This window comes from Callorhinchus milii, unplaced genomic scaffold, assembly GCF_018977255.1.
Source record: "Callorhinchus milii isolate IMCB2004 unplaced genomic scaffold, IMCB_Cmil_1.0 Scaffold32, whole genome shotgun sequence".
Classification (NCBI taxonomy): Eukaryota; Metazoa; Chordata; class Chondrichthyes; order Chimaeriformes; family Callorhinchidae; genus Callorhinchus; species Callorhinchus milii.
Window position 1 is genome coordinate 3,395,529 of NW_024704773.1, and position 21,516 is coordinate 3,417,044.

At 40.6% G+C, this 21,516-nt stretch overlaps 1 protein-coding gene across 1 annotated transcript in view; it reads left to right on the forward strand.

Moving 5' to 3' along the window:
- LOC103178047 (fibrillin-2) overlaps positions 1-21,516 on the forward strand; it is a 186,374-nt gene that overhangs the window by 40,165 nt on the left and 124,693 nt on the right. Inside the window, 2 exon segments of the mRNA XM_007892531.2 lie at positions 8,546-8,743; positions 17,414-17,539. Of these exon segments, the coding sequence (XP_007890722.2) occupies positions 8,546-8,743; positions 17,414-17,539 (324 nt within the window).

Sequence of the window (21,516 nt, forward strand, 5' to 3'; positions counted from 1 at the left end):
GGATGATACATTAAACCAAAATCCTGTCAGCCTATTCAGATGTTAAAGATCCCACGGCACTTTGAAAAGAGAAGGGAGTTTCTCCTAGTAGCCTGGGAGCAATAAAATTGGTCATTTACTTTATGGTTGTTTGTGAGACATTGTTGACTGCAAATTGGTTACCACGTTCACCTACAAAATATACAGACAATACACTTTAAATACTTTGAGACGTCCTTTCCTGACGTGAAAGGCACTTTATCGAAAGCAAGAATAAATTCTGGATGCTTTAAAATGCTAAATAGAGAAAATCTGGTTCCAGGTGGAATTTCTCTATTGGCTTGCAGACCACTTGAGAAACAGTTCAAATAGAACTGTGTCTTAAATAGAACTCTGCCTGAGGCCGCTCGAGTGTGGAATCTGCCTTCTTTATTTTTGTAGGATGGAATCCAAGGTGCCATTGGCAACATGAAAACGGACATGTACACACTTGTGCATGTGTATTTGTTCTCCGTAATGACTCACAGACGTCTTTTGGCTAGTTTCAAAGACCTTCCCCAGATCTCTGAGGAATATCACACGACAGCGATGCTGAAACCTCATTGCTGGTCTGTTGAAGTAAAATGAAATCTCAGCCCACTTTCCTCCCCCCAAATCCATACACCACCCAAGCTAGAAAACAACAAGGAGACAGCACACTGGTCAGCCTGTCAACAAGAAACAGTTACAGATATATGGGATAAAGGGGGTGTCCATTAATGCTGATGTAGAAGCATTTTCACAGTGTAGACTCAGAATTGAACCCGTGACAACCTCCTCTGTCTGACCCAGTGTTACACTGCTTGGCACCTTTACCCACTAGGCAGTCGGACCAGTGAGAACAGTTATTTTAAGATAATGGAAATGAACTCATGCTGAATGCTAAAAATAGCACTTTCTATAACAGGAAATCCCAACATACAGATAAAACGAAAAAAGGCTGGTATTTTATCAAAGACTGGAAAATGGATGTAATTTAATTGACTAGGGTTCTTTTTCTAGGGAAGTGAGAGACTATCTTGTGCCATTGCCCAAACTCCCCAGTTACATATCTTGAAAAAAATTAATTAGTGATGGATTCCAGATGGTTTTGTAACATCTCCTAATTTTCCTCTTTTAGCTGTTTGGACTTCTGGTTTAGCAATTCGAATGACATACCTCCTTCAGTAAATGTATCAGCATCTGATTAAAAACAGATTCCAAAGCTATGCTGCTCTATCACCTTCAGGAATGTGAAAGGATTCTGCCTGTAGCTTGACCTAACATGACATTAGGGAATGTATGAATTTTCTTGGCCCAGGGCACTTGGTGCTGTCTCTGCAGATCCATAACAATACCTGGCTTTGGCAACAACAGTGGTTCCATGATTTGATGATCACATGTACAGGTTGCATTTTTGTGTGGAACGGAGCTATACTTCAAAGCCAGGTAATATAGATTTGGATGTAAATTAATCTGGAGCTACTGGTGCTGGGTGGGATCTTAAGACAACAACGATGATAATTTACTTTAGTGTGTAAAAAAAATCTTGATAAAGTGCTTTACAAACAGATGAATTGGAAATAATGTGAATCTTGGCAAACTCAGATTCTAATTTGCACCTAATTTCCCTCAATCCCTCAGCCTTACCTCCTGCTTCTCCATTTTCATATCATGCCTGAAGAGCTTCCTCTTCAACTGCCCCCAAAGTCATCTCCCCCTGACCCAGCTTGGTGTCAAGCTCCACCACTGCTAAGCGCTTCAAGATACTACCCTCTGTGAAGGGAGCTATATAAACGCAAGTTGTTGTTGGTGCATCACCAAAATCCTATCAGCCCTGTTAATCTTTTACACAGTGGCTCTGTAATCAATGAACGATACAGTACAAAAAATAAACACAAAAAATAAACACCCATAGGCTCAATAAATTTATTATACAAAGGACTACAAAACAGGATCTCTTAAAAGGAAGTGTTTCATCCAGTTCTATTAATGAGAAATACAGAAAGAAAACTATTAACACATGAATACAATTTGCATTGATGAATATCATTTATAATCCTAATAATAATCCTTGCATTTAATAAAGCACCTTATATCAGAAGGACTTCTCAAAGTGTATTGTAGAATTTGCTGTGTTAGACACTTTTTAAAAAAAGGACATTTAAGTTGAAAAATTGTTTCAAAGAATTTAAATTATTGGGAAATAAAGAGTAAATAATGCAATTAAAACAAATATGCTCCATGTTTGTTTCACACAAAACAGAACCACTGAGTCAAACAAATCCAGAGATATAAACATGCCCCAATATATGATCACAAGCATTTTAAGAATTAAAATAATGTCAGGCTTACGACATGTCACTAGCAGTCTAAAAGATAACTGTTAAGCTACAGCAGTTCTCTGAAGGTTTACCCTCCTCTCCTGTAAGAAAGACTGATGGAAAGTGTTTTAGAAGGGCTGTAAACTAATGCATCTCTGAAGGCGATTGTAGCTCAATTAGATGGGCAGCATGAGGAGGGGGTGACTTTAGGTAGTTGATGAACTTCGGCTTGAAGTCAACAGATGATTCAGACCTTTATTTTATTTTAGCTGCTGCTAAAAACGCTGTGATGTATCCCATGCAGCCTGGAACCAACCCACCTGAAATTCGCTGATCTCTTGTTTCTTGGATAGAATCCTTCCCATTTTGAGAGTCATTGTTGAATGTGACCCACTGCCCCTGCGGGTTGGAAAAAGCGTTGTTGGTTTGAGCAACAGCAACAACAAAATTACATTTGTATAGCGCCTTTCACATCGGAAGGATGTCGCAAGGTGCTGGACAATCAGTGTTTTGGACCTGAGCTGGGGATCGGGGAGGGTTGAAGTCAGGGGACAGGAGGGTGACCGAAGGCACAGATGAAGAGGAGGGCTTTGAGTTGGGTTTTGAAGGAGGCAAGGGAGAGAGCAAGGTGGAAGGACTGCGGGATGGAGTTCCAGAGGGTGGGGGCAGAGTGGCAGAAGGCCCGCCCGCCAATAATGGGTGGGCGAGGCGGGGGACTTGAAGCAAACCAGAGCCTGCTGAGCGCAGGGAGCTGGCAGATTGGTAAGGAATTAAGAGGTCACAGAGGTAGGGAAGAGCAGGGCCATGGAGGGCTGTGAAAGTGAGGACCAGGATTTTGAACTGTATCCTCTGTGTGATGGGAAGCCAGTGGTGTCGGGCGAGGATGGGGTGATAGGGTCACAGAGCCTCATGTGGAAGAGGACATGTGTGGGATGCAGAGCTATGGATGATCTGCAACCTATGGAGGGAGGAGTTGGGGAGGCCGACAACCAAGGAGTTTGTGTACCATTGAGCCTGAATGTTATGAATGCGTGTATGAGGGTCTCGGCAGCATGCAGTGTGAGATAGTGGCGGAGCCGGGCGATGTTGTAACATTGGGTGAAGGCAGAGCGGGTCATGACACGGATGTGGGATAGAAAAGATAGTTGAAGGTCAAACAAGACACCAAGGTTCCTGACTGGCTCGGTGAGGTGGAGTGTGCATCTTTGGGTGGTGATGCTGTCAGTGCCTGAGGGGAAAGATTACAGTGGATTCCTGTGGCTGATTGCTGTCCAGTGACCTCAGGTGGAATGTCTGCATGGGTGAACTTTGTTGAGGATGAGAATAAAACTCAGCTGTGATGGTCTGTGGTTGCTGACCTCTGGTCTCCAGACTCCTGTATCAATAACAACAAGATTACATTTGTGTAGCGCCTTTCACGTTGAGAGGATGTCCCAAGGCGCTGATCAACCACAATGGAGCGTTACAAAAGTGCATCCTATCAAACAACAAGAGTTGACAAATTGGGAGGAATATAAAATAAAATATAAAATTAGCATTCAACTGCACAAGTAGTGCATCATTTCCATGGTAAGAGAATTATTGGGGTTTTAGAGTTTTGTTCCTTCTGAAAGTGGTGATTCATGGGCACCAACCAACTTGCCCACGTCGCGATTCTTCGTGTCTGACCCAAAAAATGAGGGTTGACAAGTTCTACAACTCCAGGGTATAACCTAATGTAACTCTTCTCTATATACTATATATAATATATAATATACATACACCCACATATACACACACACAGAAGATCAACTAATGGCACTGACTTGTGTTTGAATCCGAGACCTTTGTGGAGTCCTAGAATATTTGCTGTACAGAAGGACATTCAGCCCATCTCATCTATGCTGGTTCCACTGTAACTATCTACTCTAAACCCAGTGCCCTGCTCTTTCTTGATCCTTCCTAATACTAATACACTGTGTAGTCCCAACAGAGCCATTGGCGAACTGTGATATTTTAATATTTAGGTGGTCCCAGCTGTAACAAGCAGCAGAAAGCGTGCTAAACAGTGCTCACAGGGCCAAGCGATATGGTTTTAGCTGGTTAAATTTCGGCAGTACTCCAATGTACGCTCTGGGATCCCCAAGCCTTGGCTCTTGCCAACCCACAACTAATACTTTCCAGAATGAGGTAAGCAGGATGCCTCCCCACAGAGATAGTGCACATTCCATTCCAGATACAGGGAAATTTCCATGTGCTGGTCACATACATATGTGGAACTCTCAATCTGGTTTGGATACTGAGCACGGTGATGAGCTTCTGCATGTGGCAGATCTCGACCAACCAAAATAAATAAATAAATAGTCTTCCTGTAATTTGTCTACTTGCCTTTCACAGAGAATTGAACAAAGCCTCCCGGTTATCAGTTTAACATTACCTCTCCAGCCGTGGCCAGTTGCATTCCACAGCATGACATTTCCACAATCCCAATGAAATTGGAGCTATTGTGTTCCATAAAGCACTTGGCCTTGATCCCTGCACCTGACTTCATAACCTTCAACCCTCTTCAGAACTGGATACTCACCCAGACCCTTTTAAATGGAGCTCATCATTAGCATAGCATGTTTGATTAGACATGCTTTAGGTAATAATGTGCTACTTTGTGGTGTGTTGTGTGTGTGTGTGTATTGTGGTTTGTGAGTATTTTGGTGTGTGTGTGGGGGGTTAAAGTATTACTGATAACTAGTTATGCTTGAGGCTTGTGCTTGCATTATAACAGTGCAGGCTGCGTTATTGGATTGATCCCAGAAGGTACTGCCTCCCGACAATTTCCAAGTGACTCCTATTCAGTAAGGACCGGTGGGTGGATAAAAAGCAAGAGCAATGATGCAATGCCCCAGTTCACAGAGAGCATTGGCTTCCAGCCGCCACAAACAATGGACATCTTTGTCCATTTTGTTAAAATTTAATTTAGATTATTCCCATCATTTTGCCATATTTTGCTGGGATAGCAAAATTAATTTAGGAAAACATAATACATGTATGTTACTTGCTCCTGATTATTATAGTTGGGATAGGCCCACAAAATGTTCTTGGAACAAATGCAGTTTCCTGGGTTATATTTCTTTCTTAACTTACAATTCTTTTCTCAGAAGCATGGGCAGTCTTGTCCCATCTGCACAGCTGTAAGTTTCATGTTTGACATGATCTGTTTTCTTGCTTGATTAGCAACAAAGATATCATTGACTTTCCTCTGAGAAATGGCTTCTTATTTCCTCCCAGCTATGTGACACCTGCACAAGCCTTCATAGCAAGTTAGTTAAGCCACAGGGATAGGGATTTCGGTACCTCAGGATTTTAATGGAAAGCTCCGTGCATGCCCTGGTTTGATTCTTGCATTTCAAAGACATGCACTCGTGACATTTTTAATTCTTTGTTTGTATTGAATTGAAGCTCAGACATATCCTCTTACTGTTGTCCTTTGCTGACTACAGCTAAACTTGTGTAGTGTAATTATAGCTGGCAGTGAACTCCTACTGGCCTCTGCTCATTTGAAGTCTGCACCTTTAGGGGGAATAGACATACATCTGCAGTTGGGATGCTTGATTCGGGCCTGCCAAAGCTGATTGAATTGTGTTTAATATACTATTCATTTACTCAATATAAGCGCCTGTGGCTGTTTTTATAAAATTGCCGTGGTGAGGAAAGTAGAGGTGTTGAAACTCAAGCATTCCTCTTATAATATTCATAACCCTTGCATTTAATATGGTGCATTATATGTCAGGAGGGCTTCACAAAATGCTTCGTACGATTTACTGTGAATTGTTGTGATTGTATTTTGTAGGTGAATGTGGCAGCCAATTTGTGCACAACATGGTCCCACAAATAAACTTTTTTTTCAGCAGCCAGATATAATAAGCCAAACTGAGAGTTGCATTTATCCCACGCATACACAGAAATCCCAGAAATATTTGTTGGAATGGAATGCGCATTCTCTTCCTGAAGGGACACATTTTGCTTACCTGATTCTGGGAAGTATTAAGCACAGGGTAGCAAGAGCCAACACTCGGCAAGACCCCCAGAGTGTTTGTTGGGGTACTAAAACCACATAGCTTGCCATTGGTATCACTGTCTGGCAAGCTTTCTCACTGCTTGTCCAGCAAGGATCACCCTACCCGCTAGGGCCTTGTCTTGCAGGGTTAACAGGAGCTGATGAGTTGATTTCATGCCCTTCCAATCCTGTCGATGAGCCAGGGAGCGCAAGCACTGGAAGCTTTACATTGAGAGACCATGGAGTTTGGGGATTTTCATTCCACGCGTATAACATCATTGTGTAAATCTGCTGATGGTGTCAATTGCTTTGTGCATGCACGAGACTGTTGAGAAGTTTTTGTTTCTAATTGTCTGATACTGAAATAACACTAGTGGAGCTCGGGAGATGTGCCTGGATATCCGATGACTTTGCGCCTGGTTTTCTTCTCTCAGTTCTGTTGCCATTGATTGTGTAATGGGAAAAGAGCTCTTGTGCAAGTGTGGTGACATAAAGATGTGCTCACGTCAATCATTGTTTCATTTGAAATAAATATGACAAATTTGCCTGGAGCTAATGTGCTTCATAAAAATAAACAATTCAGTGACTGGCTCTCTGTCGGCCTTTTATCCTTACCACATCCTTGATCTTGTGGGAAACTGTTAGCTCTGACCCAATAATACTGGGCAGTGTTCAGTGAAGTCAAAAAATTACTCAACTTCAGATACCTTGTGGAGTCCTGTAGCTTAGTGGTTAAAGCATTCACCTTGCAAGCAAGAGGACCTGGGTTTGATTTCCTGCAGGGCGAAACGTTGGGCAAGTTTCCTTACTCCACACGCCTCTGTTTACCTAGCAGTAAGTAGGAACCCGGATGTTAGTTGATTGGCGGATCGCTTTTCTGGGGATAATAATCCCTTCAAAATAAATAAAAATAATTTGGTCATTCAATCCACGATTGTTTGTAGGACACTGCTGTGCGCAATTGGCTGCCGCATTTCGCCCACAAAATGTACAGTCAGTTCACTTTAGGGTATATTCTGTGAAGCACATTGAGACATCTTGAAGATGCGATAAGGCGCTACATCAAATGCAAGGATTATTATCTTTTGCTGGAGTCCATCATGAAGTTAAATTCTATGATCAGCCTCCTTTCCAGCATGACCCCAACAACAGCAACAACTTGGATTTATACTGTGTCCATTACAGAGGACAATGTCTCGAAGCACTTCACATTGGTGGGGTTGGACACCAAGCAAGGGAGAAGGGGGAGGGGGACGCCACTATAGCAATGATTGTAGAGGTAGGTATTAAGGTGGGATTTCAAGACAGATAAAGAGGGAGCAAGGCGAAGAAACAGAGGCAGGGAATTCCACTTTGTTAGGAGGTTAGCGGTTAGGACTCGATTCAGCACTGCACCCTTTCAGGAAATTCTGTAGTAAATTTAAATGTACAGAATCGAGCCTGCCACAGCAATAAATGCAATGTAAAAATAACCTGAGCCTAGTATCAACAGTGTCCTCACAAACAAGCTGAGTGTAGCTGATTATACCCTCCTGTGGTGTTCTTTATTGAATATGACACGTTTGCCTTCACACTTTATAGTATATCCAGTGAAGCGCTTCGAGACATCCTCTTGACGTGAAAAACGCTATATCAAATGTAAGGATTATTATTGTTTATTTCTCGAGTATTTATCCAGCTCTCTTCTTAACACTGTTTTCACAGCTGTTTGTGGTAAGACATTCCACCAATAGAAACAAATAGCTTTCCCTTTAAATTGTTGCAAAGTCAAAAGAAGCATACATTTAGATTGTTTTATCTATATTGAATAACCAAAATATAAGATCTACTTAGGACAAAAAGAAGTATTTGTAGTTTTGTGAACCATGGGACATGTTCCGTTCCTTATTTAATGAACTAAGTCATAATGTGCTTTGAAATGCATCCCTTCCGTTGTGTATAATGCTAGTGTTCGCACCCAGTTAAAAACCATTATGGATATTTGACTGTTTTCAAGAGCCAAAAGTGGCTGTGCTGAGATTGTTCAAGGAGCAATGTCCTAACTCTATGAATTAGGTACTTCAAAGCACATTTTAATGCTATTCCTTGAATAAAGAACAAAATGTCTTCAGGAAACTGCAATTTTGACCCTGGTTTGTGCGTTTCTTATTGTTTTAACGGTATATTCCTTTTGTGTTCTTTCTCTGAATGACAGATTACCGAACGGGTCCCTGCTTTACCCAAGTGAACAACCAGATGTGCCAGGGCCAGATCAGCGGCATCGTCTGCACCAAAACCCTCTGCTGTGCCACAGTGGGCCGTGCCTGGGGCCACCCCTGTGAAATCTGTCCCGCTCAGCCACACCCCTGCCGCCGAGGCTTCATCCCCAACATCCGCTCTGGTGCTTGCCAAGGTAATGTCTTCCACTCGTTCTATGCTCAGCCTCCTTTCCATCCTGACCCCAACAACAGCAACAACTTGGATTTATACTGTGCCCAGAGTTGGAGTCCCATAGCAAAGTGGTTAGTGTGCTCGCCTCACAAGCAAGAGGACCCAGATTCGATTCCCGGGTAGGGCAAAACTTGAAGGCAGGTTTCCTTACTCCACATGCCTATGTTTATCTAGCAGTAAGTGGTCGATTGGTGGATCGATTTCCAGGGTTAATAATCCCTTAGAAAAAAATAGGTCACTCAGTTTCACGACTGTATGTGGGACACTGCTGCGTGCAATTGGCTGTTGTGTTTCATACACAAAACACACATACTTTACAATATATTCTGTGAAGGGCTTTGAGACGTCTCAACAACATGATAAGGCGCTATATTATTATAATAATAGTTAACTCAGCGTTTACTTGCGTTTCTTCTCAAAAGGGAGGCGGTGGGGACAGATTGTGTCAGCAAGTTCAAGAGGTAATTAAATAGCTATTTGGTAATGATATTAATTGAGGGGTTTGAGAGGTAGAGTAATGCAGTCTTATTAATTTATTAATTTATGAATTAATTACTTTGGGACCATTTCAATGTTCGTTTAATACTGGTTTAATCAGTTTGCAGTGTAGTGGTCTGTGTCTTATCACAGCAATAGCTAGCTGCTATGATAGATTTAAGCTATGTTTTAGATGATCAGGGTGAATTGGGCAGAATCTGAGAAGGAGCTTTGATTGTATAACACAACGGGTGCAAAGTTATTCTGAAATTGGGTCAACAACATTTGACTGTCTAGCTGCAGATCCTCACTGTTCGGTAGGAGAGATCATTGTAAGCCAGTAGGTGGGAGAGCCAAATGGTCAACATGGCAGCAGCCCAAATACAAGGCTATTAGAGGCAATGGGAGGCACTGTTTAGCATCTGTTCTCCAGGTGCATGATAAACTGCCTTTTACGATGATGCAGATACAGCAGCTAATAACTTAAATGCCTTGCACTATCAGGAGCAATTGTCACCAGGTAGATCAGTGATTCAAATGCTGTATGATACTCTTGCCACTAACTTAAGACACTTAAGGTGAGAAAGGTTTGATGTTTGACAGTGATATGCTGGAATATTTTGTGTAAACTACACTTGAGGATTGTGCCTGTTCCAATGAACCAGTGAGATGTGAGGAATTGACAGGAAGTTTGTGACTATTGTAGTTAGTCCAACACAGTCATGTGGAAAATGTTCAAAAGCATTTTATTGAATACTATCGCTTTCACCTAAAGACCCTTATTATCATTCACCTAAAGAACACAGAGGCCAAAATGAATAGTTCACAAGGAATAGTCCACATGGATTCAAAAGCAATAGGTCACATTTTACAAATCAACTCATGTCTTTGAGGATGTGGCTAAATTACTTACAAAATCGTAGGATTGGTTAAGATGAAGAAGGCTCTATGGTCCATCTGATCTCCCTCTTACAGATGACTGACCTACACTTTTTCCACAGTCAAGGAATTGATTTGAATTTTTGATGAGTTTAGTGTCCTGGCCCCTACCACCCTTCCTGGCAACCAGTCATCAGTTGAATCCAATTTCCATTAGTCGATGATTCGATGACTAGAGGGCATCAATTTAAGATCATTAGTAAGGTAGCAAGTAGGAAATTAAAAGGACTTTTTTACCCAAAGAGTGTTAAGCTTAAAATGCTGAATGCCCTATTTGGTTTGTACAGTGAATAAACTGAAGAAACCATTAAAACCAATGTCACTGTAGCCTCCTACATATCACTACATCACAGTGATGCCACAAGAGTTCATTTTATACACCAGTGGTTGTATAGATTATCAATTATAAGATCTAGTTTATCCAAATCAATTCAGAAAATCTCATTTATTATGGGCTACAATCCACAGGATGAATCAGACACCAATTCCAAATCCACTGGATGGAGTAGAAGCCATATTGATATGTTTGGATTTTTTGATCCATTGTTTCATAGCATTTGCATTGAGTTTAAACTATAATAATCTACAATTTAGTGTTAACAATATTAAGTAATAATCTTTAAGCTATTTCCCTGTTGCATTCTTTGAGCCATGGTTTTCTTTGTTCTGTGGAGCCTGCACTACTTCAGGGAAATTGAGTAGCTCCATTGTATTGTGTGGCTTGACCTCTTGCCACAAACTATGACTGGAATTAAATACTATAATTAATTGAACTTAGTCTGCTATATGGATTGCACTGAAATGAGGAGAGGCTCCCAAAAGTTGTATGAGTTTTTGCTGTCAGTTCCAAGTAGGGTATGATTGAAAACAAGTCTGGTTAATTTGTGGTCAGAACAACTACCGAGATTAAACTTGTCTATCAACACTTAAAATACTGTCAATCTTATCCTGTGATTGTTCAGTCTTATCTGATACGTGATCAGCAACCAAACAGAGGAAATACATTTCAACTACAGAGAAACTATTTCATCTGGTGGGGGAATCCAGAACAAGGGGGAATACTCTTAAAATTAGAAGTAGGCCAATCAGGAATGAAATCATTCTTGAAAGCATTTTTCATGCAAAGGTTAGTGGAAATCTGGAATTCTCTCCCCCAAAAGGCTGTGGATTTTTCAAACTTTCAAGACTTAGATGGAAAGATTTTTGTTTAGTCAGGGTATCAAGGGATACGATCAAAGGTGGTTAATTGGAGTTGAGATATAGATCAGCCATGGTGGAACAGGTTTGAGGGGCTGAATGGCCTACTCCTGTTTCTATGTTCTTAATGCATCGTTGAAGCTCTCCTAAGGGGTTAAAGGCACTTCATTTTGTGCAGAACCTGACAACAGAGACCAGAAAATGGCAGGTTGTTATTCTGGTGCTAAGTTAGCTCATCTCATTCAGGGCCTTAACAATTGGCCTCTGCGCTTTTGGGTAAGGGAAGAGAAAAATCAGTCAAGGATATCACACCTAATTGCTATCCAGAGCCCCTGCTGTAACCTGAGTGTGTGGACATTGGGTGAGGAATAAGGAATGTACTTGGCTGTTATGGTCAAATTCCCTTCCAACACTCACAGTGGAGGCTCACAAATATGAGGCACTCTGACGAGGTATTTTAGGGTGACTAGTGTGTGTGTAACACTTCACCACCAGAAGGAAAATGGAGGGGAAGAAAATTGACAGGGATGGATGCCCTTTTTTTTGTAATTTATGAAGCCTTTCCAGCTTGTTATCTGCATTAAACAAATGAGAATGATCATACCTGTCCTAAATGTCAAAGCAGGTGATTTTTTAAAACGCACCACTATCTGGCCAAACTTTCATCCCTCCTCGACTGAAGACATGGCTCCACAGGGACCACAGTTGCCTTGTGGGTCCCTGACCCAAGAGGTCATTATTCAGGTGATGGTTGTGACTGAACATGACTGTGATGGTTGATAGGAATGCCATCAGAGGCTGTCGCAACGTTAGGAAGATCAATGGCGTTCAACAAGATCTGGTTCTGTTAAATAGACGGTCTCAGTAACACCAGGTGAAATTTAATGTGAAGGTAATGTAAGTACAGCTGATTCCTACAGTAATAAATTATGTGTCTGGGGACTTTAGCAGGTATACTCAGACTTCCTAAATACCTGCTTTGCCGGTCTTTGTTCTCGATGGAATGTTGTAACACCTCAAATGCGAGGCCAATTCCTTTATTGCTATTCTTTATGAGTGTTCAGAACTTCAAGGCAGGACAAACACAATATTTCTGAAACCAGGCGGATTGCAATTGGTATAGCGCATTATCAGATCATTGAGACATTTCAAAGGATTTTTACTGTGAAATATAGTGACTGTATTTGTAAGCAAACATGGCAGCCAATTTATGCAAAGCATTGACCCACAAACTGCCATGAAGTGAATAACCAATTTTATTTGGGCGTGAATGACCAATTGTCGGTGAGGACATCAGGAGAAACGCCCCTTCTCTTTCCATGGAATCTTTAACATCAACAGGAACAGGTACAAATAGGTCTTTGGTTTAACGTCTCATTCAAAGAATGGCACCCCTAACAATGACACGTTCCTCCAACACTGCATTGGAGTGTCAACCTGGAATGAGAGTTCCCTCCACCACTCTGGACTCCAGCTCCCTGCTCGTGTGAAAACTCTTCACTGTCCAGCGTCTTGGGACATCCTCCCAATGTGAAAGGTGCTGTAGAAATACAATCTGTTGTTGTTGTTGAGTTCAATGTCCCTACGTGGGGCTTCTATCCGCATTCTTTCTGACTCAGAGGTGAGAATGCTACTAACTGAGCCAAGTTATATTTAAATGACTCCTAGTTGTCATCATAACTGATGTTGCACCTCTGTCACACTCATGCACAGGGGATAGGAAAAAAACTTGTCATCTGATAAAAAATCCTTTTCTTACCTCTGGCTTCCATTCTCAATCTATCGGGGACAACTTCTCCTATCTTCTATTTTCTGGATCCAATACTAACTGTGGTTGTTGCAGTATGCCTCTGAACTTGCATATCTTGTAACTCTCAGCTTCCTATATGCTCCTCCACCATACATGTACAACACACACACACATACACGCTCTCAAGCATTATTGATTAGAACCAAAACTGATCGCATTCTTTCTTACTCCTTCTTTCCCAGGACTTCCAACACTATGAAGATCCTTACTCCTCTCATTCTTTTCTTCCTCTTACAATTAGCAGGCTTTTAAAACCCAAGCTTGGCATTTTCTAGCCACAATGGTTTGATTTGTTTTGCCTTCTCAACTAGTCTTAAATAGATCTTGCATTTGGTATAGCGCCTTTCATGTCGGGAGGATGTCACAAAACATTTCACAGGATTTACTGTACAGTGTAGTGACTGTATTTTGTAGGTGTGAGTGGTAGTCAGTTTGTGTACAGAAATGTCCCACAAGCAGCCATGAAGTGAATAACTAATTTTATTTCCAGTCATTACATACTAAGGGTCTTGCTCTTCAGTTCACTATCTCAATTTTTTGTAAAAATAGTAAGAGTACAACTAAAATTGTGCCCATTTCAGGGATTCAAATTGAGTTACATTAATACGCCTTCCTACTTCATAACAATATTATTTGCTGCTTAATAATCAAATCTTGACTCATTTTATGCACTTAATTTATTGAAGCTGGAAAATATCTTGAAGTAAATTCTACAGAGAAGCCCTGTGCATTAATATACTAATGCACTGCTTGTAAGCAGCATATGCTGAATGCATTAAACAGAGACCCAATGTAGTCCTTTATTTATTTTAGACACCAATGCTTATGAAAACAACTGAAGTCAACTGTTCGTTTCACATATGCTCCTTTTATAGAAGGATTGAACTTGACTGCCTCGTATTTCCAACAGCGGGAATTTCCTACTGCTCATGCCTCATGTACCATAGAGACTTTGATGTAACTTACAACCAATATTGTAGTATTATATGCCCTATGTGATGAATCATCCGCCCACCTTCCTTACAATAATATCGCTTTTATTCTGTGAAGTATTGAAACTTTCTTAAGGCGGAATTTCATTGCAAATTTATATTTATAAATTAAACCTACCGTCGTCATAACAACTTGCTGTATTTCTAAAATATGGTTTTGTTGTAATATTTCCAGATTGGCAGTTTTACTTTTACTAGTTAAACACACATTACAAAGGGCAGCAAATTGGAACATTTTAAGGCCTATCACTTCAACTGTGTTTTGGTCATCTGGACCTAGCTCAGTTCCCAGACAACTGTGTGAAGTGTTTTGCGACCGCCTTCCTGATGTGCAAGGTGCTTGATAAATGTAAATTGTATTGTATTTTCATATATTTTTAGATACCCAAAGCAACAGGCAAAAGGAACATAGGAACAGGAGTAGGCCATTCAGCCCCTCGAGCCTATTCTGCCATTCTGTTAGGTCATGGCTGATCTGTACCTCAACTCCAATTGAGGCATACTGCACAACATGAAATCTCAGTACTTTGTCATATCCGTAGGTACCTCTGATTTATAATAAATGTTAAAATTGGGACAAAGTATAAGTTTACAGGTTTGGAATGGAAGTAACTAGCTTATCTTGCTGTAACAGTGTGCATTGATGTAATTTCCTTTTGAATGTGATTAGTACAATTATACTCCATTCTCTTGGTTTAAAAAAATTGTACCAAACTTTGGCGTGCAAATCAAATGTATGCAAGAGGATTCCTTAAAACTACTGAAGATAATAACCATTTCTGAAGCGTAAGCTTCCTACTGGAGAATCTTTATGTTGCAGTGATCATAACTGTACTCTACATGGAGTCTGACCAGCTTCAGGATTTGAACTCAACTGATTTGGCATTATTCCGCTCGTCCTGTTCGCTTTGTGAATTGTTGCCTCACATTGTTCGGAGATGGTCAATAATTAGTTAATTAACAAATTTTGTGAGGAAGGGGGTAGGGGAGAACAGGAACAGTACAGGTAGCATCTCGGAGCATGTAATTGTTTAAATGTCAGATGATATTTACACTCTCTCCCGTGTTTTCTTGTAAATGTTCTGAAATTCCACTGTGCTACACTGCCAGGTTCTCCTTCTCTGCAGCTCATTACATACGAGGAGGTGTTTTGAACATTCATTCTCAGCTGCATTGGGCATATGTTAAAATTTGTCTGTTCCCATAAACCAACTGTTTCAGATTGTCGAGCCACCTCTAGAATTTGCTGTAAAACTGTCAGAACTAAATCTGTTTTGTGGTGTTACCACCGTAACTTTGGCACCACGTTCATGTCAGTAACCATTTCAATTCATCACCAATTCATATAATAATACTGGTCAGTTGCAAATTGACACATGTACACTGCATCAGCCAGTCCTATCTTAAGCGCATGAGATGACACTGTCAAGAGTCATATATAAATGAGTTGATCTCAGGATGCATCTAATACATCCTCCTTCACATGCAGACACACACACAGATTTCTCCTACTTGGTAGTTGATCTCAATATTAATCTGCTTCCTCGTTCTCCCCTGCACACACACACACATACTGCACTAATAGACTGATACTACTAGGTAGCTTTAAAAAACTAGTTGATCTCAATATGAATCTGAATCTTTACCTCTCACTGCTCTGCAAGCCCCGCCCTGCCTGCTCCACCATCAGCAGTCGGGCCTTCAGCTTTTCTATCTCCATCTTCTGGAACTCCATCCTGGAGCACCATCACCTTGCCCTCTCTCTTGCTTCTTTCAAGGCCCATCTCAAGACCTTCCTTTTCGACCATGCCTTCGTTCATCTTCCCTCCTCCACCACCCACCCCCTTGAGTGGAGTCCTGTAGCTCAGTGGTTAGAGCACTCGCTTTGCAAGCTTTGCAAGTTGCAATTCCAGGCAGGGCGAAACCTTGAGCAAGTTTCCTTACTCCACACGCCTAATAATAATCCCTCCAAAACCAAAAATAATAATAAAAAAATTGGTCATTTTCAACCTACGACTGTTTGTGGGACATTGCTGTGCGCAATTGGCTGCCGTGTTCGTCCACAAATATACAGTCAATTCACTTTACAGTGTGTTCTGTGAAGCGCTTTGGGGCGTCCTCCTGACGTGAAAAGCGCTATATCAAATGCAAGGATTATTATTATTATTGTTGTTGAAGCAAGTGCTCTGTGGCATTACCCTGCATGAAAGGCACTACGTAAAGTTCAGAAGTTATTGTCGTTAAATCTGACACTTGACCCTTTGGCTATGAGAGTGGCAATGCCATTGTTTCAATGTACTGCACTCCCAATGGGCACAGGCATAAATCTCAGAATGATATCAATAACTGATAAAAAAAATAAAAATTGCCATCAAATTGAATTTGTAAAAGGTGTCAAATCTCTGAAATAAAGCGAAGTCTTTGAAGCAAATCATTACTTCCAGTCGGAAATATGGGAAGTTCAGGGAGATTGCTTTGCATTACTGTATTAAAACTAAAGCCCTTTGAATTTCCATGTGGCTTATGCAAAATGATTGCAGCTTACTTGAATTGACTGTATATTTTGTGGCTGACACGTGGCAGCTAATTATGCACAGCAGTATTCCACAAACAATTGTGGATTGAGTGACCAAATTCTTCTTTTTTTTAAGGGATTAATCCCCTCGGAAAAGTAATTCCCCAATCGACTAACCGGGTTCCTGCTTAGTGTTAAGTAAACAGAGGTGTGTGGAGCAAGGAAACCTTCCCAAAGTTTCACCCCGCCCGGGAATCGAACCTGGGTCCTCTCGTTTGCAAGGCGAGCATTCTAACTACTAAGCTACAGGGCTCCAATATGGCTCCTCTGTTTCTCAGGAATAATTTCCAGTTGTATTTAAGTCTCTGTGGCCTTAGATGAAATGACAATGATATGCTTGAACAGGAAATAGAAATAACTTCAAGAAGCTGTGCAGCGATCTCCACAACACAAAGGCAGTGAGTTTCTCACAGAAATCATTAATATTGATTGAAAAAATTTCTCCAACATTAGTTTTGAAGTGGTTTTCAACTATGTCTAGACAAAGACCGATTAATATCCCACTGTTTCAACACAGCAAGCTTGGTAACGTCTTGCAAGTCATTTTTTCCCCTTTCATTCAGAGCAGCATCATTTGTTTATTAAGCACATTTACTGAAGACAGATTGCCAGTTACTGAACTGATTTGCTCTTTTATTCCAGATGTGGATGAATGTCAGGCCATCCCAGGTCTTTGCCACGGTGGAAACTGCATCAATACTGTTGGCTCCTACGAGTGCAAATGTCCCGCTGGTCACAAGCAGAGTGAACTAAGTCAGAAATGTGAAGGTAAGCAGCTGGGTTGAGGGGCATGTATAGCAGTGAGTTTATTGCTGCAGTTCAGCAGTTAATGTTCATTCATATGTGACCAGCTGTTGCTTTTTCTGCCAGCTGATCAAAAGTACAAATAGCTAAGAACTTACTTTTTATTTATCCTGTTATATTAATGAAAGAATTGGACAATTGGTGTGATTTGCAGATTGATGTATGTTGATTTTCAGCTTGCACCTGCACTGTTGCTGATACAGGGCCAAAGCCAAAGCCAATCTGTTATTTGGCTCAGTGTAGGTGTCTTTTATTACCACTTTACATTCTTGAAGAGATGGCTGTTTGGGAATCTGGGTCACTTGACTATACTGTTAAGGAGGCTGAAAAACAATCATCATGTGATGTCAGTAAAATAATATTATAATGGAAGTTAGATATCTAAAATCGAAGGCAAATAATTATGTTGTACTGTATGTATGTGTGGGTTTCATGGACAACTCTTTTAGAAGATACAAGTGGGTAAGTGAACTGGTGTGTATTATATAGAATAATGAATGGTTGAGGACAGAAACATAGAGAAAGGGGGTTGGATAATAATTATTATAATATTAACAATTTATCCTCTTTGGTGAACATTCAAAGAACATGACCTCTCTATATAATCTGTGTCCTTTTTGTAGTGCAAATTGTGCTACACTTCAGTTGTCCATTTGTTTTAAGATTGACATGAGAAAGGTTGGTATGTCAAGTACTCTTAAATTTGAGTTATTTTGTGGCTTTTGCGACAAGCCACTGCACACACCACATGATGGGTCAGATCTAAATAATTCATAGGCTCATTGTACAGATTTCAGCTTTACGCTTGTACTCCCTGTTACAGGGTGAAACCTTGGGCAAGTTTCCTTACTCCACACGCCTAATAATAATCCCTCCAAAAAACAAAACATTAATAAATTGGTCATTTTCAATCCATGACTGGGAGTCACTGCTGTGCGCAATTGGCTGCCGCGTTCACCCACAAGTATACAATCAATTCACTTTACAGTATATTCTGTGAAGCGCTTTGGGACGTCTAGAAGACGTGAAAAGCGCTATATCAAATGCAAGGATTATTATTATTATAACTAGGGCACTCAGGAATTTGTACACGTTTCAGGTATTGAAGTCCTGGAGAAATCATCTCATCTCATTTAATTTCTTTGTATATATATTTTGCCCACAAAATATATGGTGAATTCACTTTAGACTATATTCTGTGAAGCGCTTTGAGATGTCTCGAAAACGTGATAAGGTGCTATAACAAATGCAAGAATGATTATTATTATATACAAACAGCAATTGCTGGTTTGTTTTTTTTTTGTTTAAAGAAAAGGATCAAATTTACTAGGAGACTTATTACATCCTTGGACATGAGTGCGGGGGTGGGCTGAATTAGGACAACATCAAAAGGGATGGTTGTTATTGGAAACTGTCTAGGCTATTCTAGTGGAAACAAAAATGGACCATGAGGTCACACAATCCTTCAGCTTCTTGTAATTGTCGGTTAAGAAGCCTTGATGTGGGTAAGATAATCCCCTTATCCATGTTTTTGTATGAAAATGGGTCGAAGTTAAATGGTTTTGTTCAGTAAACTGATTGGAAGGATTACGTTTCTCTTCTTTCATCGCACAGAGCCATCACTTGTTGTTTTTAGAGCTGCAGTCAAACATACTTGACTCTAGACTGTGATAAATGGACTTGTTTTTGGTGTTGGAGTTTATGGAGATGACCGTCCTGACCCCCAAAAAAGTGCTGTGTCAACATCTCGCTAAACTAGCACTGAGGACTGAGAAGTGGCGCCAGTTCCAAGATAATCTCACAGCCGGTCCATACAAGAGACCTCTTTAGATTGAGTGACCCTACAGTCTGGTTTACAAATGATCTGCTGCATTGTTAAAAGGAACTGAGCCAGTCCCTGGTATCAGAATAGTTGAACAAACACTGCTTCATATCACAGGAAATTAGGAACATACAGGACTGGAAAAGAATATTTGATGGATCCCAAATAATGATCCTCAATCTTTACTGAATCTTAGTTGTTTCTTCAAGCTGCTTTCCAATTCTCTCTTGAATTTGTTTGTTCAGTCTGCCTCCACCTATTCCTCATATGCACACACTTTAAGTGTAATTCAATTTAATTTAACCTATCTGTTCACCTTCCTACTTTTGAGCTTCAGTTTGAGTTCCCTTATGACATAGAATGTTACATCACATCGACTGAGCCAGTGTTTATATTCTACAGGAGCCTCTACGCCTCCTATTTCCCTCTCCACCATGTATGCATCAAGTTTCTTTCCTCTTAAAATGTTGATGCTTTCTATTTCATCCACAGCTTCCAGCAATAAGTTTCACATTCTCATCACTCTCTGCATAAAGGACAGTTCTCTTAAACCTTCTTTTAGATCTGTTACTAACTATCTTATATTTGTGCTGCCTTGGTTTCGACCTACAAACAAGTGGAAGCAGCCACTACTAGTGGAGTCCTGTAGCTCAGTGTTTAGAGTACTCACCTTGCAAGCGAGAGACCTGGGTTCGATTCCTGGCAAGGCAAAATCTTGGGCAAGTTTCCTTACTCTACATGCCTGATAATAATCCCTCAAGAAAAAAATAATAACTAACTAACTAACAAACAATAATTTGGTCACTCAATTCACGACTATTTATAAGACACTGCTGCGTGCAATTGGCTGCCGCGTTTTGCCCACAAATTCATAGTTTATTCTGTGAAGCGCTTTGAAACATCCAGAAGACATGAAAAAGCACTATATCCAATGCAAAGATTATCATTATTATTATTATTAATGTCCATGTTACCAAAATCTTTAATAATCTTAAGCACCTTTATCAGATCCCCTTTCAATCGTCTCCAGAGAGAAAAGTTCTTAATCTGCAATTTTTTGTTACGTGCTGTAATCACCTATGATAACGTCCTAGTAAATCTTCACGGCACTCTCTCCATTGCTACATTATCCTTCCTATACTTTTGGGAAGTATATGCAGCACCCGGGTAAGTGGGATCTAACCAAGGTTTTAGATAAATTTAAAATTCCTTCCCTACTTTTGTACTGTATTGCTTGTTCTAGATTTTCTGTGTTAAACACATTATTCAGGCTCAGTTTACATATAGGATCTTTTAGGATCTTGAAAATTCCTCTCTGAGCGTTATTTTTTCCCCCAATGCCAATCTGCAAGCAGAATCTTTAAACCCAAGATCAGCTTTGAGCCCTTTCAATGTGCTGTTGTTCTCATCAATTTCCAGTCCTGTCTGAGATGAAAAGGAAAGCAGCTCTCTCCAAACAGAAGTCATTTCCAGAATAATCATGTCCCATTGTCACAGGCTGTCCCATGTTTAATTCTCTGCATTAATCACATAGCACCCTTCACCCTTTGAGATAAATAGGTTATCCTTTATTTTCATTAGTTGTAATCGCACCTTCTATGTACAGATCATCATTGGAGACTGTGGGAAAGTGACCACTGACAGTATATCACATGCTGAAATAGTTGTTTTGGTCAGTGGAGGTCAACTGAGGATGTTAAAGCTTTGCCTGGCTACAGACACTATTTTACTTAAAATCTTCTAAATAAACATTGGATAATCCCACTATCGATATGTCATAGAAAATGACTGAGCTGTCTCTTCAGCTGCCTAGAGATAACCTGGTGCCATTCTCCCAGTCGATCTTGTGGGAGATGTGATTATGTTAGGCTGCTCCCAGGTGTAAATGACTCTTTTTGGTATTAATCCTGTTGCCTGAAAATTGCAGCCTGCCTGAGACATGCAAAGCTCTGTGCTTATTGATTCCAGGCTGCTTTTTTTTCCGCGTTACCTCAGTGACTCACAGCTCCGACATGTTGTGCATGCAGTGTACGTGTGTACCTGCTCTTCTCCACGTGCGATTTCTGGGTATTGGCTGTGATACTTTATGAACTGCTAGTTGCTTCCCTGCACTGGAAGG